This window comes from Rhineura floridana, chromosome 2 (assembly GCF_030035675.1).
Source record: "Rhineura floridana isolate rRhiFlo1 chromosome 2, rRhiFlo1.hap2, whole genome shotgun sequence".
Lineage (NCBI taxonomy): Eukaryota > Metazoa > Chordata > Lepidosauria > Squamata > Rhineuridae > Rhineura > Rhineura floridana.
This window is the reverse complement of record NC_084481.1, coordinates 167151017-167177104: the sequence shown is the minus strand read 5'-3', so window position 1 is coordinate 167177104 and position 26088 is coordinate 167151017. Positions and strand designations below refer to the sequence as shown.

General features: G+C 42.3%; 1 protein-coding gene across 6 annotated transcripts in view; it reads right to left on the bottom strand.

Annotated features, from left to right (window-relative positions):
* Positions 1 to 25820, bottom strand: part of LOC133377366 (cytosolic phospholipase A2 epsilon-like) — a 76459-nt gene extending 50639 nt beyond the window's left edge. Inside the window, exons 1-5 of one of the 6 annotated variants that reach the window (XM_061611329.1) lie at positions 25592 to 25608; positions 16292 to 16364; positions 14677 to 14797; positions 9669 to 9805; positions 3680 to 3811 (exon numbers count right to left, since the gene is read on the bottom strand). In XM_061611329.1, the coding sequence (XP_061467313.1) occupies positions 3680 to 3799 (120 nt within the window). In that variant the 5' untranslated portion in view covers positions 3800 to 3811; positions 9669 to 9805; positions 14677 to 14797; positions 16292 to 16364; positions 25592 to 25608. Of the gene's footprint in view, positions 1 to 3679; positions 3812 to 9668; positions 9806 to 14676; positions 14922 to 15923; positions 16000 to 16291; positions 16365 to 23877; positions 23960 to 25591 lie in introns of those variants that run through there. The other 5 variants (XM_061611326.1, XM_061611325.1, XM_061611331.1 and 2 more) reach the window with 5 other exon arrangements.
* Positions 25821 to 26088: the final 268 nt, after the last annotated feature.

Here is a 26088-nt window from a genome sequence, read left to right as displayed (position 1 = left end):
ACACGGTCCATGGTTAGAAATTATTAGATACCCGGGGAAATGTAGCAACTTATGTTGCTTTTGATACTCAGTGTTGTAACAGATACAAATCAAGCACTCTTCCCAGTAGTTGTCTGCTCCACCAAGACATCAGTCCTGATACTACTGCTCCTCTAGCCCACAGTTTGTAGGTGAAGCAAATTCCTTTGCCAGATGAATCAAGAGGCTCAGTAGGAATGAACAAATCTCTCAATTTTTGTTTCTCTCAGCTTTTCACTTTTCCAATCTGAAGTTCAGTTTACCCGATTTCCACATCACTTTGTAAACTTTAAGTCCACATGAAAATTCATATGCATTTTATGTGCATTTCTCCCAATAAATACATTTTGCAAGCAATTTTCCATAACGTAATGCGCATTTTGTTTACACTTTCCCCTAATATATGCTTTTTGTACACATTTTTAGTTGAAGAACTGCATCATGAAATGAGTGGAAGTGAAAATGCTGGAAGATAACTATGTTCCAGTCCATATATTGTTACAGGAAGAATGAATTGGGTAGGTTCACATTCAAATGCTAACGGAATGAGTTTTTCCCCACGCCTAGGTGTAAGCATTGTTGTTGTGTAAATGTGTGTGTGCCAGTGTGTGCCTCTACCTAAGTAGCAGGCTTTTACCCTGCATTGAGATCACTGAGACTTAAGACAGTAAAATAAGAAAAGCTACTTTATTTATAGAAATACATAGTAGATAGAAAGGCATACCTAGTTCTAACTAAGTTGGAGGTGGAACGCCCGGGGTTGGGAGTTGCTCTCATGGCTTAGGAGAGAGAGAGCAGAGACAAAGGTGTCTCCTCTCTCTCGGACAGTCGAAGATGAGAAGAGAGGAAAGGGCAGAAGGAGGAGAGGCAGATAAGCTTCCCTAAGACATATCAGTCTAGAGATGGAAGGAAGTCAGTCAGAGCATCACAGGTAAAGGTAATCAAGCCTATCCATCTGGAGGACCCTAACTCTATCTCCCTTCTGGAACATAAACAAAAGAACAAAACAGGAGTTGCTCTTGCCCCACTTCCAACACCCCTTCTCAATGAGTGTTTGGTTCAGCCCACAAGGTTCATCTTGTCTCACAGCTTGCAATGTCTGACTTTGCCCAACGCCTTCTTGAGAGCATCTGCAGTCATGTCTTCTGTTGGACAATACTCCATCTTGAGTAGTCCTCTGCAGTAGATATCTCTAATGAAATGGTGCTTCACATCTATGTGCTTGGTCCATGAACTCACCCCTTCTGACTCCATGAGTCTGTTGCATCCTTGATTGCTTCCCAGTCCTTCTTGGTTGGCAAGCTGGTTTTTCTGCACAAGTATCCCACCGCTACCACCATATCTGGCCTGGTAACAGTATTGATATAAAGACATTTTCTGATGGCTTGTCTTGTAGGTGATCCAGTGGACATAGTGTACTTAGACTTTCAAAAAGCGTTTGACAAGGTACCTCACCAAAGACTTCTGAGGAAGCTTAGCAGTCATGGAAGAAGAGGAGAGGTCCTCTTGTGGATAAGGAATTGGTTAAGAAGCAGAAAGCAGAGAGTAGGAATAAACGGACAGTTCTCCCAACAGAGGGCTGTAGAAAGTGGAGTCCCTCAAGGATCGGTATTGGGACCTGTACTTTTCAACTTGTTCATTAATGACCTAGAATTAGGAGTGAGCAGTGAAGTGGCCAAGTTTGCTGATGATACTAAATTGTTCAGGGTTGTTAAAACAAAAAGAGATTGCGAAGAGCTCCAAAAAGACCTCTCCAAACTGAGTGAATGGGCGGAAAAATGGCAAATGCAATTCAATATAAACAAGTGTAAAATTATGCATATTGGAGCAAAAAATCTTAATTTCACATATACGCTCATGGGGTCTGAACTGGCGGTGACCGACCAGGAGAGAGACCTTGGGGTTGTAGTGGACAGCACGATGAAAATGACCCATTGTGTGGCAGCTGTGAAAAAGGCAAATTCCATGCTAGGGCTAATTAGGAAAGGTATTGAAAATAAAACAGCTGATATCATCATGCCGTTGTATAAATCTATGGTGCGGCCACATTTGGAATACTGTGTACAGTTCTGGTCGCCTCATCTCAAAAAGGATATTACAGAGTTGGAAAAGGTTCAGAAGAGGGCAACCAGAATGATCAAGGGGATGGAGCGACTCCCTCATGAGGAAAGGTTGCAGCATTTGGGGCTTTTTAGTTTAGAGAAAAGGCGGGTCAGAGGAGACATGATAGAAGTGTATAAAATTATGCATGGCATTGAGAAAGTGGATAGAGAAAAGTTTTTCTCCCTCTCTCATAATATTAGAACTCGTGGACATTCAAAGAAGCTGAATGTTGGAAGATTCAGGACAGACAAAAGGAAGTACTTCTTTACTCAGCGCATAGTTAAACTATGGAATTTGCTCCCACAAGACGCAGTAATGGCCACCAGCTTGGACGGCTTTAAAAGAAGATTAGACAAATTCATGGAGGACAGGGCTATCAACGGCTACTAGCCATGATGGCTGTGCTGTGCCACCCTAGTCAGAGGCAGCATGCTTCTGAAAACCAGTTGCCAGAAGCCTCAGGAGGGGAGAGTGTTCTTGCACTCGGGTCCTGCTTGCGGGCTTCCCCCAGGCACCTGGTTGGCCACTGTGAGAACAGGATGCTGGACTAGATGAGCCACTGGCCTGATCCAGCAGGCTTTTATGTTCTTATGTATCTCTCAGCACTTCCTTTAGCATCTGGCTTTTTCTTGAATTTCCTCTTGTAGCCTGCAGCTTTTCTTTCTTGAGGAAGCTTGGTCAGTGTCCAAGTTTTACTTTTGTGTAGAGCTTCTAGCCCTTTCTTGGCTGCCTGCCTCCACCTTTCAACTTCAGATTTGGGTAAGGCTTCAATCTCTTTGGACACATAATGGGAAGACAGGATTCACTAGAAAAGACCATAATGCTGGGAAAAAGAGAAGGGAGTAGAAAAAAGATGAAGGCCAAACAAGAGATGGATTGATTCCATAAAGGAAGCCACAGACCTGAACTTACAAGCTCTGAACAGAGTGGTTCATGACAGATGCTATTGGAGGTCACTGATTCATAGGGTCGCCATAAGTCGTAATTGACTTGAAGGCACATAACAACAACAACAACATGTCTTCTCATTATGTGTCCAAAGTATGATAACCTCAGTTTCATCATTTTAGCTTCTAGTGATAGTTCTGGTGTAATTTGTTCTAACATCCAATTATTTGTGTTTTTCGCAGTCCATGGTATCTGCAAGTAACATACATGGAATCTGCAAGTAACATACAAAATGTATTACATTAGGAGAAATTGCTTGCAACATGTGTATGTTAGTCAAAACTCTGTATGTGTTTATTAGGAGAAACTTGCACTAAAATACTGAAAAATTTACATGAGATTTTTTTTAAAAAAAATAGCAAATTTCTGCAGAAATGTGGAGAACTGAATTTAAGATTGGAAAAATGAGAAACAGAGGGAACTGAAATTCAGATCCTTCCATCCCTACTTGCCTTCCTTGCTTGAAGGGGGTGAGGAAGTCTGGAGCTGAAAGACTCCAATGTGTTACCTACACAAACCCACTTGCCCTTGCCTTCCCCCCAGTAATTCCTTGCAGTGATTTCACTTGTTAATAATATCCTCCCAGTGGCCTCCAGTTCTACCTTCTTACTTTTGGATCCAATGGAATTGTGATGTGAACTGTTTCTCCAAGCTGGATTTTAGAAACATCAAAGAAAATAGTGAGGAGATGGCCATCCACAAGGCAGTTGTTGGCATCGTGAACTGTCATCTCTAAAACATTCTGAGAAGGGAAACAAAGTTAGTCATCAAGCCTTGCTTCTGGTCAACAAAGAACTACAGGAAGCTTCAGATGTCAGTGTATTCACTCTATATGTTAGAAAGGAAGACAGAAAAGCAGTGGCACCTAGTGACTCCATGTTAGTGGGGCAGCAGAATCTACTCCAGGTTTTAGTCTGATGGTTTTGGGGAATTAGTTTCAGCCCCTTGGACAACTCCTTGAAAGTTCAGAGTAAAACCCAGTGCAGATTCCACTGCTCCACTAACATGGAGCCACGAGATACCCCTGGGAAAAGGATAAGGATGGTATGTGGTTATGAAATTGACATAAGCTATCTTTCAAATATGAATGAGATGTTGAATCTTATAGTTTAACTTTGGTTTACACCATGAACCCACAGATAAAACAACAGCTTATCTGGTGGCATCTTAAAGACTAACACATTGAGGAAGTGGAGTCTTTTGATTATTGGTTCAGAAATTGTGTATGATCATTTTGATTTTGGCTGTTCATTTATTTTTTTTGTAATTTTGTATCAAATTGTATTTTGTACATAAATCACAATGAGCCTTTTAAAATGTGATATATAAATTATATTATTAACAACAACAACATGGCACACATATCTGTAGTATCTTACGGTAAGCAACTGTGTTGAGTCCATCTTTTATGTTCCCTGTCAGTTGTCATTGAACTGAAGCAGTTTAGGTCCGCAATGATGTACCTGCTCTTTGAGAAATAGATAAATGTCCTTGGGATGAGTTGTTGCCAACCAAGCCTCTGGCATAAACCATTTCTTTTCCTAGACACACTTTTGGCCTATATAGGCACAATTTCTATTGTTTCCCACCTAAGTATTTACTGGTAGATTTGGGGTTGCCCAACTCGTGATCCAGCTGCCATTTAGCATGGCCCACCAGAGGCTCAATAAATCTCATAAATTTGCTGCCTGCTTAGGATTTCAAAAGTAGATGACTTGTTGTTAATCTACCAGTACTTCCTAATCTACCTTCTGCCCCCTCCCCTTGATTTATGGCATCAGTCTGGTGCATTCACTTAAAAAGTGGATTTATGAGTCTTGGAGTCCATGGTTTAAATATGACTTCCTGAACATAGGCAAGTTTCTATTCTCTACCCCTTAGTTTCTAAAACAAAATTTAAAAAATTCTCCACTTCTCTGCTTTAACCACAAAACAGCAGTGACAAAGATAGCCTCTTCATAAGAGCCACCTTTAGCCAAGGCAAGCCCTGAGGAAGGTGAGAGAAACCCAGCAGAACCTACACCTTGCTGCTGTGGCTTCCTGCAAAACTCTATCTGCAGGCTTCCTCGGGTGTCAGCCCTTACTCCCTGCAAGGCCTACTCCCTTGGGTGCCAGCTGAAGCCACTTGGGGCTAACGAGGGAGAGAACAACTGCCAGAGGGTGGGGCAGAGACCTCTCCTTCATAAGAGCCACCTCTATTCATTTGTTTTAACTTATTTTTAATTTTTCAGTATCAGGCTCCTTTTAACATGTGTCGGGGTAGGCGTAGTCAGGAGCCTGCCACTGAGGTAATATTGGGCAGGACATAATAGTGGTGGCAGGCAGACTGGCCGATACAGGGGAAGGGATACAAGACATCTTTGTGCTTGCATCCCTTCTGGTCCCCCTTCCAACCTCTGGGACAGTGGTGGCTATGCTGGGAACTCCCTGGATCTTACTGTCTTGCTGATGAATGCAAGGTCAGTGACTAATAAAAATACTTTAATTCAGGATTTAATCCTGGATGAATACACTGAGCTTGCTTGTATTACCGAAGCCTGCCTAAATGACCAAAGCAGAGTAGGTCTCTCCCAGCTCTGCCCACCAAGTTTTGTGGCACTCCAGCAGCCTAGATCCAGGAGATGGAGAGGTGGGGTCGCAACTGTCTGCGGGGAATCTATCTCCTGTCAGGTACCCTGTCCCTAACACTTCTGGCTTTGAATGTGTGTGCCTGGTGTTGGATCAGGGAGACAGAGTGGGGGTTCTGTTGGTATACTGCCCATTCCACTACCCAAAACTCTCCCTCCTGAGCTGGTGGAGCTGGTCTTGGCATTGGTGTTGGAGTTCCAAGGCTGATTGTCCTGGGTGACTTCAACATACTTGCTGAGGTTAGACTCACAAGTCCGGCTCAGGTCTTCATGGCTGCCATGACAACCATGGGACTGTCTCTAATATCATCTGGACCAACGCATGTGGCAGGACACACACTTGATCTTGTGTTTTGTTCAGGACAGGAAGAAGGTGATCTGAGGGTGGGGAGATTCTTAGTGACTCCGTTGTCATGGAAAGATCACCACCTGACAAGGTTTAGACTATGTGCCCCCGGTAACCTTTGCAGGGGTGAAGGGCTGATTAAGATGGTCTGCCCCTGGAGACTCATGGATCCAGATGGTTTCCTGAATGCTCTGGGGGATATTCCCAGCATGGCTGACGATACTGCCGAAGTCCTGGTCAATCTCTGGAATATGGAGGTGACCCGGGCGGTGGACACTATTGCTCCAAAGCGCCCTCTCCCACCAGGGAAGGCCTGTAATACACCTTGGTTTACTCAAACCTTGGGCGTGATGCAATGGCAGGGACAAAGGCTAGAGTGATGATGGAGAAAAACTCAATCTGCTTCCAACCAAACACAAGCTAGAGCTCATTTTCAAGCCTATCATGTGGCAGAGTGGCAGTGAAGAAAGTTCACTTCTCTGCCACCATTGCGTCTGTTCAGTGTCATCCGGCACTTTCCGGGTGGTCCGGGATCTTTCGGACTCTGGCCCTATATTGGACTATGAGTCTTTGTGACATGTTTGTGAGGCACTTTGAAGATAAAATTGCTCTCATTCGGACTGACTTGGACTCTTCATTAACTACAGTTGTGCCAGATGCCCCCGAGGCTTCAGCTTGTAAAGCCTGAGGTTGTGGACAGGATTCTGGAAGAATCAAGGGTCACTACTTGTTCTCTTGACCCTTGCACATCCTGGTTAATTAAATCTGCCAGAGTGGGAGTGGTTGACTGGTCGGCATATTTAATTAACACCTCCCTAAGGGAAGGTTCTATGCCAACATTGTTGAAGGAGGCTCTGATATGACCTTTGCTAAAGAAGCGTTTGTTAGACCCTGCGGATCTTAACAATTTCTGCCCAGTCTCTAATCTCCCCTTTTTGGGCAAGGTGATTGAGAAGGTAGTGGCTGCTCAACTCCAAGTTTTCCTGGATGAATCAGACTATCTAGACCCTTTTCAATCAGGCTTCAGCCCTGGTCATGGGACAGAGACTGCCTTGGTCACCCTGCTTGATGACCTACACGGGGCATAAGACAGGGGAGTGCATCCCTGTTGGTGCTGCTGAGCCTCTTGGCAGCCTTCGATACGATCGACCATGGTATCCTTCTGGGCCATCTAGCTGGGATGGGATTGGGAGGCACTGTTTTATGGTGGCTTCAATACTACCTGATGGACAAAACCCATAAAGTGATGCTGGGAGACTACTGCTCGACCCCCTGGCCATTGGCCTATGAGGTACTGCAGGTTCCATTATGTCTCCCATGCTCTTTAACATTTATATGAAACTGCTGGGAGAGGTCATCCGGAGATTTGGAGTACAATGTCATAAATATGCTGATGACACTCAGCTCTATCTCTCCCTACCACCTGATCGCAGAGAGGGTGCTTGGAGGCTGTGAAGGGCTAGATGTGGGCTAACAAACTGAAACTTAATTCAGACAAGACAGAAGTGTTGCTGGTCAAGGGGAAAACTGCGCCAGGGATAGGGTTGCACTCCCCTTGAAGGAGCAGGTCTGCAGTTTGGGAGTCCTCCTGGATCCTGCCTTGCTGATTGAATATCAGGTGGCTGCGGTAGCCAGGAGTGCTTTTGGCCAGCTCAAAATGGTCTACCAGCTGCATCCGTTCCTGGAAGCGGTTGACTTGGCTACAGTGACATATGCATTGGTGACATCGAGGCTTGATTACTGTAACGCACTCTATGTGGGGCTGCCTTTGAAAATGGTCTGAAAATTACAGTTGGTTCAAAATGCAGCAGCCAGAACGTTAACTGGAGCACTGCGCAGGGAGCATATAACCCCTGTGCTTTATAGACTCCACTGGCTCCCAATTTGTTTCCGGGCCCAATTCAAAGTTCTGGTTCTGACATTTAAAGCCCTAAACAGCCTTGGACCAATATACCTTAGGGACCGCTTACGCCCATATGTACTTGCCCGGGATTTAAGATAATCTTCCTCTGGTCTCCTCTGTGTGCCTGGAATGAAAGATGTTAGACTGACAGGCACACGGGAGAGAGTCTTTTCAGCTGTGGCCCCCAAGCTTTGGAATACCCTACCCCAAGAAGCCCACTCTACTCCTTCCCTGATGGTTTTCTGGAGACTTCTAAGAACGATCTTGTTCCGGAGTGCCTTTGGGAGGGACTGTGGGTAGAGCCTGACATTGATTTTATGTATTTTAATTTATTTTAATGTTTTTGTGATCTTTATTGTGTACAATTTTATTATGTACATGTTCAGTTTCATTGTAAGTTGCCCTGAGTGCCCTATTATAAGGTAGAAGGGCAGGATAGAATTTTTTTAAAATAAATAAATAATAAATAAACAAAAATCATTCAGAGTTCTTCAATGCTCCACAGGCAGCTTTTAGACAGCTTCACATCTTGTGAAGCCCATGGACTTAGAACAGAGAGACACGAGACATAGAACCTCATAGAGATAGAGTGTACAGAAAAGGAAAGAGTCCAGAAAAACAGAGAGAGCAACACAAGGCTTTATGGGCGCCCTGACTTGATTCAAAGTGGGCTAATTTTTCTATGATTGTTTTAAATTGTTTATTGATTGCCCTACATTGTTTTATACTGCTGCTATTTAAAATGGTTATGGTTGACTGCATTGTATTTTATTCTGTATTTATATTGTATTTTATTAATTTTACTATGTACGTTGCCTAGAGTGGCTTCGGCCAGATAGGCGACACAAAAATTAAATTTTACTTTTTTTACTTTTACTTTATAATGGTTCCACTTATGGAAGAGTAAAACCACCCCAATTCACCTCATTCTCCAGCCCTAGCACAGAGGGCTGCACACCCCTGCATGGCACAAATGACTCTGTCCTCCAATACCTCACCACCACTCCCTACACCCCAACATCTACTGCCTAAGGCAGCTGCATCATTCTGATGATAGGACCATGATAGGGCCTGCACGCCACTACATAGGGAGCAATCCAAACCCATGATCTACCAGGATCTGTGAGTTTGGAATAAGCAGATCTTGGGCAGCTCAGCCTGTGCAACATCCTAGCTCATCTGGGAATACATAGGTGTAAATCCCTCAACCCAGCTGAACTGGGACTATGCTGGGCTCGGACAATGGAATTTAAGCCAGCAGAACTTATGTCATCTTAAATCCAAAAAGAAGAAGAAGAAGTGATCCAGGTACAGGACAGGGCAAAGAGAGACTTATACCCATTCCAAACCTCTTTCAGCTCAGTCAAGTGACCTGGCAACCTGGTGGAACTTATGCCAGCAAAAAGGGTGGTGTAAATTAAACTCTATTTTAAAGGCTTGTTTTCCCTCTGCCAGGCTCAGGCCTGCTTCACCCAGCAGTAGCCCTGCTCCTGAACAGAGTTTGGAATATGGGTAATTTATGCTGGTTTAAGTTAAACTGGTGTAGATTTTGCCAGCTCCCTATACTTAGGATTGCTCTGTTAATAACTAACTCTTCTTATCCTCCATACCTGAACAATTATTTGTGCTGAAAGCCCTGTGTAGCTGATAACTTGGGAAAACAGTAGTCTAAACATGGCTGAAGAGTTCAGACAAATTATTAATCATTGACTTTGTGCCTTACTTTGACCCGATTCTGTATCCTGAAGCAGAAGGTTTCATTCCACTTTGGGTTCTTACAATCCTTAATAGTCTTGGTCTGGGCCCTTTCAAATGAAGCCGTTGGCAGGAACAAGCTCACATAGCAATCCAACTGGCTAACTGTTTTAAAAAGGGTGAGTTTAAGCAGCATTCTTAGGCTACATTAAATCACTAAACTTTAATATTTACCATTGTCATAACCACACAATGTTTACAACAAGAGAATACATGGAAACCAAGTCACTTCTTAATTGTATCCCATCTCTGTGCTCATCTATGCTAAGATTTATATCATAAAAATCTGTGACATCACATAAGTGCAGGGTGGGTTGCACTAATGTTGTATCTTCTTCAAGGCAAGTGGAACAGTTTTGTCCTGCCCTCTCATAAAACTAAAACTTGGGGCCATTCAATGAAGTGGGATGTTGGAAAATTCAGAACAGACAAAAGTAGAAGGGGAAGGGCTGTAGCTCAGTGGTACAGCATTTGTCTTGCATGCAAAAGATCCCAAGTTCAATTGTTAAGATAGGGCCATCAATACATCAGCTGCAAAGAAGCTTAAAATAAAACTACCACTTGAATGCCAGATACATAGGGTGTGTGTTGCCTGAATATGTTCCAGGGTTTCCTTTTCCATGCAGTTCTACCCCTCCCCCAGCCCAATAACTGGGGGGGGGAACGGAAAAATTGCTGCAAAGGGGGTACTCTTGTTGGAGGCATTCCATGGAAAGCATCCACCTGCTTTAGCCCAGCATTACCAAAATAGCAGTTCTTAGAAGAAGTCTATTTTTATATTTATGGTGTCTATCATATTTGTTGTGTTTATGTGCTTTTATGATAATATACACTTGATTGATATTTGATTAATAGAAAAAAGAACATTTCTTTTTAAACACCACCACATCTATTGACTTTACTCATGGACACCATTCACATACTGCTCTTACACACACACACACAACACACACACAACACACAAACAACACACAAACAACACACACACACAAGACCAGTTTTTGTTCCAGTGGTTTTAACACTTACTTATGTAATTTATTTCAGAATTCATAAACCACTCTGCATTTAAAAAAGAAAAAAAAGAAGCAATCATTTTTTATGGATCAGATTTGCAACAAATCAGAACAGAGGTAGCCAGCATAGTGGTGCTTGGGCTTCACTTCCCATCAGCTGCAACTAGCATGGTCACTGGTCAGGAATGATGGGAGTTGAAGACTAACGACTTCTGGAGGGCGCCGTGTGGGCTACATCATTTCCATGTCTGAGCTTACTCATAGTAATCATTGCTTCTGTAACCACCAAGCGGAGTGAGAAACCATATAAAGGATGGTCCAGACTGGTGGTATCCCTGGTGGTGCCTAGTGAAAGGCAGTAGCCACAAGCAGGTGGGAACCTGACAGGGAGAACCAGGGAAGGGCGTCACATGTGGTGGCTGTAGCAGTGGGATACGAACAATAGAGAGTCCCTAAAAGTGGTGTGGCTAAAAGAAATAACAAATAAAGATTACTTGTGAGAGTGACTGGCAAAGAGTGTGTGGCAAAGTGTGAGTGAACTCCTAAAAACATGGCTGAATATATAAAGATGAAAAGAGAGGAGCTGGTGGAGAAGTGCATAACATTCAATTTACCTCACGAGGGTAAAGGGGTAGATGAATTGCGAGTAGCATTGATAGCATTCGCATCTGTTCAACAAAAACAACCTGTCAGAGAAGAGAACCCAGAAGGGTACTCAAGCAATCCCGCTTATATAGAGTATTTGAGAGAGAAGTTAAAGTTGGAAACTGAGAGATTGAGGATGGAAGGTGTAGAGAAGGAAAAACAGCGGGAGTTGGAAATTGAGAGAATAAGAATGGATACTGAAAGGATGAGAATGGGGTTTGAGGAGAGGGAGAAGCAACGAGCATTGGATGCTGAGATACAGGTGGAAAAGTTAAAATTTGAAAGAGAGAAGTTTCATTCTGATGAAACAAGAAAGGACAGAAATGAAACCAAAATAAAGGTTACACCAAAAGATTTTGCGGTGTTTGAACCTGGACAAGACCAGAGCTTGGAAAAGTTACTTTTTTGAACTACAACTCCCATCAGCCCCAGCCAGCATGGCCACTGGATTGGGCTGATGGGAGTTGTAGTTCAAAAAAGTAACTTTTCCAAGCTCTGGACAAGACCCACAGATTTACCTCAACACCTTCGAAAAGGCAGCTCAGATGTGGGGGCTACCGGAGGATAAATATATGCAATATTTATCAAATCTGATCAAAGGGGAATTGGCAGAGGTATACCAATATTTCCCCTCAGACAGGCCCGTCACATATGCCGAGTTTAAAGAGGCAGTGTACAAAAGATTCAGACTGGGACCTGACTACTTTAGGAAGTTATTTCGAAACTGTCAGATCCAAGCAGGGAGGTCTTTTGTTGAACTGGGAGCAAAATTGATGGACATATTTGGAAAGTGGGTGGGAAGTGCCAAAGCTCAGTCAGTGGAAGAGGTGAAAAGCCTCATGATACTGGATCAATTATACCATCAGTTACCACCAGAAATAAGGCTCCTTGTCAAAGACCGTTCCCCTACATCTGTTCAAGAGGTCACAGAGTTGGCAGATCACTTTGCCTGCAATAGAACTGGCTGGGTGGGGAAAACATCAAGAGAGTTTAAACTGTATCGAATGGTCTCTAGTGAAGAGGCAGAGCAGTTCTGGGAAGAGCTGGATAAGGATGCAAGTTTGAAGCAAAGTTACTGGTATGATAGAACAGCCAGAGAACGTGTGTATGATGTGGGAGATATGGTTATGGCATTCATACCCAGGAAACACGATAAATTACAGGCCAACTGGGAGGGACCATATACCATAAGGGAAAAGCTTGACACAGTGACGTATGTGATAACCACAGCCCAATTAAAAAAGCATAAAGTGGTTCATGTAAATATGTTGAAACCTTATCACACCAGGGATGCAAAGGTGTTGCAAGTTACCTTATTCCCTGAGGGAAGTGAGCCTGAACTTCAAGATTTGGTACAGGAAAGCAAAGCAAAAGGAGGGGTAGATCAATTGGAATGGTCGGAGGAGGTGAAGGAAGAAGTCAAGAAAGAGATTCTAAGAGTTTTAAAAAATTATGGGGATCTCTTCAGCAATAAACCTGGCCGAACCAGTATAGCCAGACATTCAATTGATACTGGAAATCATGCCCCAATCAGATCTGTTCCGTACCGTGTGAATGGGAAAGTTTTGAATGAAATTAGAAAGGAGGTTGAAGACATGTTGGAACTAGGAGTGATCAGGGAATCCATCAGTCCCTGGGCCTCAAGTATTGTACTGGTTCCGAAAAAAGATGGAACCACAAGGTTTTGTATTGATTATCATTTAATCAATAAAATTACTGTCCCAGATGTGTATCCTATGCCTAGGGTGGACGCAATGTTAGAGCTATTGGGAGCAGCAACCATTATCTCTACCATAGATCTGTGTAAAGGATTTTGGCAGATGGAATTAGACGAGCAATCCAGAGCCAAAACTGCCTTCAGCACACCAGATGGGTTATATGAGTTTGTGACTTTACCCATGGGACTAAGGAACTCACCAAGTTCATTTCAGAGACTAATTAATACTGTGTTGCGAGGCATGTCAGATTTCGCAGTGGCCTATATAGATGATGTGGCCATTTTCAGCAGGTCGGTGCCTGAGCATGTCCAACACCTGACAGCAGTATTAGAGGCATTTAAGAAAGCAAGGCTAACAATAAAAGCCAAGAAATGCCAGTTTGGGTTGAATGAAGTGATCTATTTAGGACATAAGGTGGGGAGTGGGAAAATAACCCCCTTATGGAGCAAAGTTGAGGCAATACAATCGTGGCCCATCCCCTTAACTAAGAAACAAGTTAGGGCATTTCTAGGTGTGGCTGGTTTTTACCGTAAATTTGTAAAAGATTTTGGGGAAATTGCAACCCCCTTGCATGAGCTAACAAGGAAAAAGTGTGCTGAGCGTGTGGTGTGGACGGATGAATGTCAAAAGGCTTTTGACCTTCTGAAGCAAGCCTTGTGCCAAGGGCCTGTATTAATAGCACCAGATTACGAGCAACCATTCATCGTGGCTACGGATGCGTCGGAGCTAGCGCTGGGAGTCGTCTTGCTACAAGAGAGAGGAGGCACCAGACATCCAGTGGCGTATCTTAGTCACAAGTTGACATCGAGGGAGAAGAATTATTCGTCGGTCCAAAAGGAGTGCCTAGCGGTCGTGTGGAGACTGAGCAAGTTGCGCCCATACGTGTGGGGATGAAGATTTACAGTGACGACGGATCATCGAGCATTGTTATGGTTACAGACTATGAAAAATCATAACACTATGCTGCAGAGGTGGTCCTGGGCTCTACAAGATTACCAGGTGGACTTCAAGTTCATAAAAGGCAAGGACAATGTACTGGCCGATGGACTTTCAAGGCAGGTGGCCGGGACTGCAGTGACGTGACCCAGACGTGGGTGCAAAAAAAAAGACATTTTCCCCAAAGAGACTTGTTTTTTATTGTTAACGCGTCGTATGAATCCTAGAGCAGGAATAATACTTTGCTGTTATTTTAAGGGGGGGGGAAATGTGATGTTCCTGCTTGTAGTGTAAATATGGTAAGTGCTGTTTATATAGAAGACATATGGTAAGTGGAGTGAAAGAGGAGGGGGGAGTACATGAGCAGTAGAATGCTGGATGGTTGGCTGAGCGTTTGAATGGCTGGGAGTATAAATGGAAGAATGACAGTTGAATCTGGGTGGATGTTAGTAGGGTGGAGAAGAAGGTGTTTGGTGGTGGATGTTGGGAGTGTGGAGAAAGAGGGAGTTGGAGTTCTGATTAATAACAAGTCAAGTACAAAACAGGAATAGATGAAACCATACGCTTGTGAAACATTCTAAAACTAATCTTGTTATTTCTGATATTTAATAAATACTTATTTGGTTTACCAAAGGCCTGATCCTTGGCTGGGGGATATACATACCAGAAGGGAGGGCAAGGTAATTACCAAGGCTGAACAGAAACAGTATCTAATGGTGGCAGCGGTGAAGGGAGGAATAATAACAATTCAAGTATCCAGAGCAACCCAGAGTTGTATGCGTTATCTATAAAGATACAAGGGGGTTGGGAACAGCATAAGCATGCAGTCACAAAAGTAACCAGCTAGAGAGAGACTCAGGCAAAGTCTCTGGGAGTATTGGTTATAGGACGTGACTGGTGGTGCTGCCTAGCAGGGGGATCTAGTGAGATCTGTGCTAGAGCGGAGTGAGAAACCATATAAAGGACGGTCCGGACTGGTGGTGCCTAGTGAAAGGCAGTAGCCACAAGCAGGTGGGAACCTGACAGGGAGAACCAGGGAAGGACGTCACACGGGGCCCTGCAAGTATGGTTGTTTCTGGGTAAAGAAACCTCTTTTGCCAGAGAGCTCTCCTTCTTTAATGGGGAAGTGATATCCCAGCACTGAGCACTCCCTATGGATGAGCACAAATGGCAGAAGTTCAATCTGATCTATAGTTTTGATATAAACTCCTCTCATTCCCTTATCCAGCTCCTTTATCTCCACCTGCATTGTGCCGTCTATGTGACTGAGATGCTCTGAAAATCATTGCCCTCCTGACCACCAGACAGCATCTGTCTATTCAAATTATAATATAGCATCACAGCTTTTGCAAGATGTAGTCCAGCTATTTGCCTCTGTAGCTTATTTTGCACATACTATGATTCAAAATATTAACACAGGCTGCCTACAGATGTTGTGATAGGAGCTCAAAGTACTTCAGTCAGATCATTTGATTTGGTGCTTGTATAGAGGATAGACACCCTGCGCAAGAGCTGCTTGGGAATGTTGCTCCCCAAGCAGCCCTTATAAAGGGAGGCAGAACAATAAATCCCCTGGTCAAAACACTTCTCTTCTATATGAATGAACATACAGATCATATCACTCCTGACATGAAGGACTGAGTACAGATTATCATAATTGAAGGAAGAACCACCATGGTACATACACTCATTTTTTTCTATTCTCTTATGTTCAAAGAGATTTTGGAGAGGGTTTTGTTTTGTGTTTTTTTCAAAGTGCCATGGAGCTGTTTGGAAATGAACCAACACAATTCAGAAATAATTAACTTTTTATAATCTGAGCCAAAATCCCTTTGAATTTCATCTGGGCTTGTAAATAGATTTGGGTCATTCTGAGTTACCCTCACTCCCTTCCTGTTTCCCAAAACTTACCTTTCAGAGCAGCAATAGGGTACTGCCTCAAAGGGAAGGATTGTTCCTCCAACCTTAAGACTGAAAGCATTAACAACGTGAAGTTTCCAGTGCAAAAATCTCTGGGATGTATAGTTTGTGGGTTTTATGGCATTCGTGTGATGTTCCTTTTTATCAATCTCCACAATTTACTCTTTGAAAGAGTAAATTAAATTAATAAAATAAAGAAATGAATAATAAACTTCATAATCTTAGTAGCTTCTCTACACTCCTGTGTCCCTACACTGGAGCAGCAGTGTTGCTGTATTATCCCCATGTGAATGTGTCATGTCTGGGCAATTCTGCTGTACAGGATCCCTGTTGGAAGCGAATGTTTCCAGGATACTCACATAGATCTGCCTTTCGTAGATTTTTTATTTGTATGATTTTCACAGACAACAAATTGCAAGGTGATAGTTCCATCTGTAGAATGATGACACAACAAAACATTTATTAAACTATGCATGTATCTGTATGAGGATGCATCTGATGAAGTGGACTGAAATACCATAAATAATTTGCTAGTCTTCAAGGTGCCACTGGGATCTTTGTTGGTTTTGCTACAAGAGACTAAGGGTGCAATCCGATTTGTATTTATGCCTGGCTGAGAGGAGTTGGATATGGCGGACCCCCAGCTGAGCTGGGACCCTGACAGCTCAGCCAGGGGTCTGCCAGGGAAGCCCAGCCCAGCAAAGAGGTGCCGGCAGAAGCCACTGTAAGGCCCGAAAAAGGGACAGTCCAGCAGCGTTTCAGAGGAGGGGCTTGGGGAAGGGTCTTACACAACATCCAACTCCCGTTCAGAGCACTCCTATGCGTCCCGATCTGGGCCAAAGTTACACCGAGAAAAAGGTCATTCTAAGAAAATAATTCTACTAAAGTCAATGGGGAAAACTTACTCGCTAGTAGGAGTATTTGTGGGATCTGCCTCTTTCTTTTCCATTCCTGTGTGCAGCTCCCAGCTGAGCCAATGTTCAGCTGGCCCGGTGGCTCCCAAACGGCAAATCAATGCCACAGAGCATCCCGCTGGCTCCTTCTCCACCAGCACCCCTTCCACCAGCTTCCCATGAGTTTCATTGCTCTGTAACCTTGCTACCCCTCTGTTAAATTAACAGACTTCTTTCTGCAGGTTCACCATTATGTAGAGAGCAGTTTTCAAAATTTTCAGTCCTCCTGCAACCTACCTTTAGCCCAAACATGCATTTGGGAAGTCACTTCTTAATTTTTTACCATATTTATTTATTTAAAACATTTATATACCACTTAATAAATTGCATTTCTAAGCGGTGTACATAAAAACAAGCCAGACACAAAATAAACGATAAAATCATCATAAAACCAAACACTACTTTAAAATGTCTGCTGGAACAAGAACTTTTTTTTTTGTATAGTGCTAGAGCTGCTGTTGCAACCCATCTTAGGTCAGGTCCTGGCCCACCAACTGAAGACTTATAATACAGACAGGGGGTGGAGAACCTTTTTCAATCCAAGGGCCACATTCTCTTCTGGACAACCTTCTGAGGGACACATGCCAATGGTGGGCAGGGCCAGAGGAAAGTCGGCAGAGGAACAAACATAAAATTTACCTTTGTACAGTAGGCTACTTTCTATACTCATTCACACAACCCTCACTATCTCTATCCAGACAAGAAAGAGTCATCATTAGAGTTCAAGGACCCATACCCTGATCTAGTCCATATAGCCCCATCCCAAATTCGGTTTCTTAGTCACAGCAAAGCAAGACATAATTTTGGAAGACCTCAAAGTGAGTTAAAAGAGTGCATTCTTAATATATATAGCAAATTTTTGCTTTGAAAGAGGTGGTGATCTGACCACTCCTGGACCCATTTGTCTGCAACAATTACCAATTGGTCACAAATACCCCCTTCTTAGGAAGGTGACTGAGAGGGTTGTGGAGCAGCAATTGCAGGTACTCTTGGATGTCACAGATTATCTTGACCTATCCCAGTCTGGGTTCAAGCCTGGTTATGGGACTGAATTGGCCTTGGTTGCCCTGACGGATGACCTATATCGGGAGATGGACAGGGGGAGTGCAACCCCTGTAAGTAAGTAGTCAAAAAATACTACCTTTCATCAAAAACCTATGTAAAAACTGAGTGATGTGTGCTATGTGATGTGAAGAGACAGGAGAAGCGTGTTCCACAATCAAGATGCCAGCTTGTCAAGTTTCCTAATAAAATTCACAGTTACATGTTATTATGTAAGAACAAAAGAAGAGCTCTAGCGGATCAAACGTAAGGCCCATCTAGTCTATAAGCCATGAGGAGGAGGCTATAGATATTTTAATACTGGCTGGGCATTTATATAATGGGGTAAGGTTTTACTGAGGTTAGGCCAGGTTTTACTTATGTTATTTACTGCTGAATTGTTGCCGTTATGACTTTGTAATTAAAATGATGTGTTATTTTGTATGATTTTTTATTCATCAAGTGTTATTTGCCCTGAACTCCAGATTGGAGGAAGGGTAGGAAATCTTATATAAACTAATCAAACAGTCAAACATTTTGTTCTCACAGTCACGAAACAGATGCTGTAGGAAGCCCACAGAATGACAGGAAATGAGTGCAACAGCACATTGCAGTAGTGCAATCTGGAAGTTTTCAGGACAGGAATAATTGTGTCTTTTTTAAAGAGAGACTGCTTTCTTTCCAAAACCATCCAAAACTGGTTAAAGGTGTCATATCTAACAGCAGATCCTGATCTTTTACAACAGGAACAGAGAATCTCCAGTCCACAGGCCAAACTTGACCCATGAGATCATTTCCCCAAACCACACCCACCTGCTTCACACCAGACATTATATGTGATGCCAGGTTTGGGGCAAGAAGAAATGTGGCTGGCAGTGTACAGTTGGGAGCGTGAAGTTAATACACACTGATTGTGTGTTGACAAGGGAAAGATACTTCAGCTGTATCACCCATTCACTTATGTGGAGCAAAGCCAAAGCTCTGTGCAAGCAGTTTCTAACTACATGTAGTTTTATTTGTAAGCTGCCCTGAGTTCCAGTTTGGAAAAAGGGTGGGGTAAAAATAAAGTTTCATTCATTCATTCATTCAAGCCCTGCATGGTACTTTGAAGTCTGACTGAAGGTGCCTGACACTGATTTTATGCCTTCTATGTTAAATTTTACCTTTGTAGTCCCATTAGTACCAATCCCTATATATGTGTGTGTGTGTGTGTGTGTGTGTGTACAGTATTTTATGTATTGTAATTGTATTTTATATATTTTAATTTATTTTAATGTTTTTGTGATTTTACTGTTTACAATTTTATTATGTACATGTTTGATTTTATTTTTGTAAGCCGCCCTGAGTGCCCTATTATAGGGTAGAAGGGTGGGATAGAAATATTTTAAATAATAAATAAATAAATAAATAAATAAGTCCAGCTTCAAAGCACCCAATCACCAGACGTCATTGTGACATCAGCTGATTGACAGGTAGATGGTCCTGCTGAGGCTGGGATCAGATAAGGATCTGGCCCATGGAGCTAAAAAAGTTCCACATTCCTGCTTTACAGGAACTTAAAGCTACATAACCTGCCATTTCCGGAAAATGCAACTTCACCCATAACAGGCCTAATCTCTTCTTGGTGAGCTATGTCACTCTCCAGAGGTATCTTGGTCTTATCTAGATTGAGCTTTAGTTTGTTAGACCTATTAACAATTCCAGAAGACACCTGTTCAGTATATCTATAACCACACCTAGCACAGATGGAAAGGAAAGATAAAATGTGTGTGTCACCTGCATACTGATGACATTTTGCTACTGATTTTAGATTATCTCTCCCAGAAGTTTCATGTAGATCAGGCTGGGATACCTGTGGCTCTCCAGATATCATTGGACTCCAACTCCCATCAGCTCCAGCCATTGTGGCAATACTGGAGCAATGGTGGTCACAGTTGTATTGGAAAGTTTATTGAATAATTACATAATAATCACCTGGGATTGTTTTAAACCTGTGGGATGCAGGCGGGGACCCCATTCCCTGCTCTCTGCACCTGTGGGCCTGGCCCTCATGTGACATGCTCATGCTTAAGCCTAAAAATGCCTGTCAAATGATCTCACATATCATGAGCTCGATGAGCTGACAACAGCTGTCCAGGTCAGTTGGTTGGCCCTTATTCTGAGACTCTGCCCAGTAGCCAAGTACTGGCATCTCCACCTTCCTGGAGAAGTCCCCTCTGTCTTTTGATTACTATGACAGGAGTATATTGCCAGTTTTCTGGGCCCTAATTCCCCCCTTCTCTATTCCACCTGCTGGGTTGTGGCACATATCATATTCAACTTTGCCTTCACCTCTTGACTTCCTAAAAAGGGGCACTAAATCAGCTTAGATAGCAAGAAGGTTAACCTAAAAGGTACCCCAGAAAGCCAATGCAAAACCAGTGTGGTACAGTATAGTGGTTGGTATATCAGACTAGGACCTGGGAAACTAGGGTTCAAATCCACATTATTTTGCATGCATTACCTGGTTGGAGAATTGCATTGCAAAATTTGGAGAAGTGTGAAGGATAACTGTGCTTTGGTTTGTGTATTGTTTCAGGAAGTGCAAATCAGTTAGATTCATCTTTAAATGTGAACTGAAACAATTTTACCTCCAATTCTAACTCATGATGATGACAGACTGCCTTCAAGTCAATTCCGACTTATGGCAACCTTATGAATAGGGTTTTCATGGTAAGCGGTATTCAGAGGTGGTTTACCATTGCCATGCTCTGAGGCTGAGAGGCAGTGACTGGCCCAAGGTCACCCAGTGAACTTCATGGATTCGAACCCTGGTCTCCCAGGTCATAGTCCAGCACCAATGAAATGCCATGGACTAGCTGTGTGTGTGCATGCATGTCATGCTGCATGTTCTGTTCCTAGCATGAGACTACAGATTTTAATGAATGAGGCAAAAATCCAACCAAGTTCTCCTGCAAAACCCTGCTGAAATCAAGCATGGTAAAGACATAGTAGCATGATACAATGCAAAATAAACAAATCACGAAATTAAGTTCTTGTTTATATTTGCAAGCTTCCATAGCCTTCTTATGGTCTGCCCTTGTGTCCACAAAGTACACTGTCCACATTCCTCCACCTCAAAAACTGAATGGAATAGATATGTCACAACACTGAATATCTGTTAGTCATGCATCAAGACTCTGGCAATTTGTCGTAATGCTTGGATTAAAAGAAGATGATGAAATCATAATATAAATTAGAAACACCCTAGCTGCCAACAATTTCCACAAGGCATACAGTGTAATAATTACAGAGCAAAGGTGAACCTGGTATTTACAAGAATTGGCTATTGAAAATGGAAATGGACTGCCTTCAAGTCGATTCCGGTTTATGGCGACCTTATGAATAAGGTTTTCATGGTAAGTAGTATTCAGAGGTGGTTTACCATTGCCTTCCTCTGAGGCTCAGAGGAAGTGACTATTCCAAGGTCAGCCAATGAGCTTCATGGCTATGGGGGGATTTGAATCCTGGTCTCTCAGTTCATAGTCCAACACTTTAACCACTAAGCCACATTGGCTGTCACATAAAGGTTACAGCCTTTTAATTAATCCAGAATAGCAACCACCTCTTGCTTTCTGTATTTATATTCAATAAACATTATTATTCCTTCTTAATCAACAAAACATACATTGAAAGTATAGCTATTTAACCAACTTTATTTTGACAAGCTACACAAACAGCACAATCTTATACATGCCCCTCCAAAGGAAATCCCATTGAGTATACGATTGCAGTCAGAGAGTGTTAAGGGATCACTAATCAACATAGAGCTTGAGGTATGCACCCTAAAGTATGACTTTATTCACTAATAGGCAAAAAAAAACCCTTGCAGTTTAAGAACATACCTATAGCCAACAAATATTTCTATCAAACTTTAAAAAGCAGGGAAATTGGGCAACTATAATGAATGCACCAGGGGAACAGGAGACCTGACCTCCTTTCTGAGATATTGTACTGCCCTACAAATATGTAAAAATGGCAAACACAATTTTGGTTGGTCTTTCACAGTCCAATCCACTTCCTGCGTAGCTTGAAAGAATTTGGTAACGTGCCCCTGAGCATATGGTGAGTGGTGGCAACTCCTGTCATCTCCAAAGATTACATTTTTGTATGTTTGTTGGTGTTCTTCTTACTTTGCTTCTTTCCTGTGTTACTACTGTTTCTACAGAGAATCTAACGTAGAAAATTATATTTCTTTCATTTTTATCGTATAAATCTGTGTCATATTTATTTTTATTAATTTCAAAACCTTTTTATTGGTCAATGTCATATGATGGTGAAGATAGCCTTTTGTATTTTAAACTGGAGGTTATGTTCTATTTTTATTTGGGGTGCTTTAACACTTGAATCTGAAACTGCAGTTTGATGTAAAATCAAACTGATTACAATATGTTGCTACTTAAGCAATGGATCTAGCTGTTGGAAAAAACAAACTTGGCCTGCCCAAGATGCATGTTTTCAGCTTGCTATGCTTAAACCACTCCACTTAAGGAAAGGTGGACATGGTCAATTAAACACACCTAGAACACACCTTGAATTTGCTAGAATATATTTCACCTCCCACTGTTTTATTTTGTACAAATTGAGACACACCTCATGTTCACTCGAGACTATTCTGCAGAACAGTCAGTGCCATTATTCCACAATAGTTTTTGGAGTTGCTGTAGTTCACATATTCACAGTAACAGAAGCAAAAGAGAATGATTTACTAAAGGAAACGTCAATAAAATTGCAAAGTAAATAAAAATATTTAAAGTGACTATCTGAACTATATCAACTGTCTTAGTAATGTTGCTTCCTCCCTGCTAAAACAAGATCAGGACAGCACATGTTTCTGTTATTTGGGCTGATTGCAGTGGTTGCCAGCACTCACTATGGCTGCATAATAAAGGTCTGGCATGAGTGTGCCAGCCAAAAAGAGAGAGACCTCTCCGACTGCAATAAAAAATCATCATTTTTCACTCTCTGCTGTTTGCTGTTCTGGCACCTTGAGGGCTCCCTCTCTTTGGCTGGAGCATCATTGGGTGTCTCCCTCTTTGCTTTTTTGCTGGTGTGGGTGTGGCCCCCTGACTAGCCGAGCCAAACAGCTATGAGTCTGGCTTTTAGAACACTGACAGTTGGTTCTTACTGAGCATGCCCAATGTTATAATAGACTTCAATGCTAAATTTCTTAAATCAATTAAAAATCAGCCATGCATTTTTTTTTAACTTTTAAACTGCAGGAGATGAAGGTCAGAATATGGGGCAAGGTCAGTAATAGGATTACAGGTACTCTGTGAACATGGCTGATTTTTAATTAATTTCAGCAAATTATGAGACCACTGACAGAAAAAAGTCCAACAGGGGTCTGGATTTTTTTCTCTTGTTTTACATTTTGAACTCTCGATTCTCTCTGACTGTTGTGTGTATCACAATGAAAACTTAGAGAGTTAAGTAAGCGTTTCTGAGTTCAGGACTATAAGTTTTGTAAGGTTTTGTTTTGAAATATGCTTATGGGAAGCGGCAGAATGGCATTGGGGGGTATTTTCAATTTAACATTGCGAAATGCGAAAAATCCATGCTGGCTATAGTATACAGCCACTCTGATGGCAGTATAATTACATTGTTTCTCTCTAGAGTTAGATACTTACATGGTTTTCAATTATATTATTACCATTGTACCATGCAGATATAATAATATATTATTCTATTCTCCTCCCATTAAACCAGATTATCACTTCTAGGACAAATATATTCCACTAAATAAAAGTGTGGACTACAGAAAATAGCCTTTCATAACCTGTGGGTATAAAGAATACAGACTACTCCAGTCAGCCCTGAAATGGAAAACAATGCATGCATTTTTGTCTAAATAATTGGATATCTAAACAACTGAATAGGGAATATAATATTAATCCTCATAGTTTTCTTACCACCTTTGTGCTGTGAAAGGATGCCATCATCATCTCAGTAGCATAGAGTCAGAAATATAAACTGGCTCTTGTGTATTAGGACAATACCTCTTGAAAGAGGACTGCAAACTGACAGCTATTCATGAGCTTGCATTTAATGTATACAGGCACAGCCTCGCCTCTTTTGACGTTTCAGGAATGTGAGGATAAAGGAATGAGTGAACAAGGGCCAAACTGGAAGAAGCTTTATCACATAATTTGTTGTTGCTTGAATTCTTTTTTTTTTTTTTTTGACATGGAAAGTGGAAATGGACTGCCTTCAATTCAATTCTGACTTATGGCGACCCTATGAATAGGGTTTTCATGGTAAGCGGCATTCAGACGGTGTTTACCACTGCCTTACTCTGAGGCTGAGAGGCAGTGACTGGCCCAAGGTCACCCAGTGACCTTCATGGATTCGAACCCTGGTCTCCCAGGTTGTAGTCTAACCACTATGCCACACTGGGTCTCACTTTGTAGACATACCCAACATTTGTTTTAAGAGATACCCAGGGAGAGGGCAAGCTGGAGCAGAATGTAGGCATGGAGGAGGGCTGCTTCAACTCTTTGGCCATGCCACATTCCAATTGGAATCACCTCCCCCTACCCTGCACCTGATATTCGCAGTGGAAGTTTTTCTCCCATTAGGAACAGCAGGCACTGGGAGAGGGGGATTCCTATCAAGGCTGCAGTAGGGAGAAAAGGGTTAAATCTCCTCATCCTGTGCATGGTCCTAGTCCAGCTCAGGACCCCCTGCACTTGTTATTTGTAAAACAAAACAAAAAACAGCTACACAGTGCACTACGCTCAACATCCAAGGCCCTCCTCCGGGTGCCTACTCTGAGGGAAGCTTGGCGGATGGCAACAAGGGAGAGGGCCTTCTCAGTGGTGGCCCCCAAATTATGGAATGATATCCTTGATGAGGTGCACCTGGTGCCAACACTGTTATCTCTTCAGCACCAGGTCAAGACTTTCCTATTCTCCCAGGCATTTTAGCATGTGTTTTTAAATTGTTTTTATTTTATTTTTAATTGTGTTTTTAAATTTTTTTGTCTGTTTTAAAATTTGTATACTTGTTTAAATGTTTTTAGACATGCTCCTGAAAATGGGAAATTAAGAAGAATGGGAAAAGAAACCAAACAGTAAGAAACAAATCATCTTCACAGCAGAATCCTTCAGTAGGGTGTCGTTTTTAATCAAGTAATTTGTAGACCTGCTTTTCACCATATTAGTAGGTCAAAGTGAATGTGGCATCAAAGAACTTATAACACCACAGTATAATTACTGTTTAATATAATCAAAGAATATTAGCTAAATTATTGAACAGTGACATTCAAAATACCAGCCAGTGATTAATGGTAATCAAAAAGACTATTCTTTTTTATTTTTTATTATTACTTCACTTTGGGCAAGGTCCAGATCTCTCCAAAGCAGCTCATCTCACATGCAAACCAACCCTGATTCAGGGGTTGGGCTTTGCCTGAAGTGAATTCACACCCTTTTTTATTTCTACAAAAACAGCATGGCAACCTAATCCTTCAGCTTGACATTTAAGGTTAGCCTCCATACCCTCTGGACACAAAATACACAATATGATACTGTCTTTCATACTGAGCCCAGAGAGGGCATAAATGAGACAACGAGCATGGAAAAGAACTGGGTCTATAGAATCAAGAGAAGCTTCACAACCACTTACCCTGGGGGTGACTGGCAGGAATCAGCAGCCTGGTTCAAAACAGCTTCCCTTTCTTGCGCTCACCGAGTAACATCCAGCTAATTTATTGTTAGTCACATATCTCCAAATATGAGCAATATTCAGAGTGGAGTGGAGGAGAGGAGAGGTCACAAAGAAGGGGGAGACAGAGCTAGAGCAGGACTCCACCTGTGGGACTACAGCACTCAGGCAACGCAGTGGCAGCACTAACAGCAACAATACCCCAATGGCAAAACATTAGAGGAAGTTGCATCAGGAGTTTTACCAAGTCAACCCGGCTACCACTGATGGAATCCTCCCACACAGAAATCAAGACAAACTACTAGAGGAAGCAGTTGCTAAGGAGCTACTTCCCAGCTTGAACAGCACTCCACACCATATGGTTATGGTGTCTTACCTGTGTAATATGCTCCCCAGGGGAGGCTTGCCTGGGACCAGTTCTTCTACCTTTTCAGAAGAATACCTTTTTTCTTTTCCTG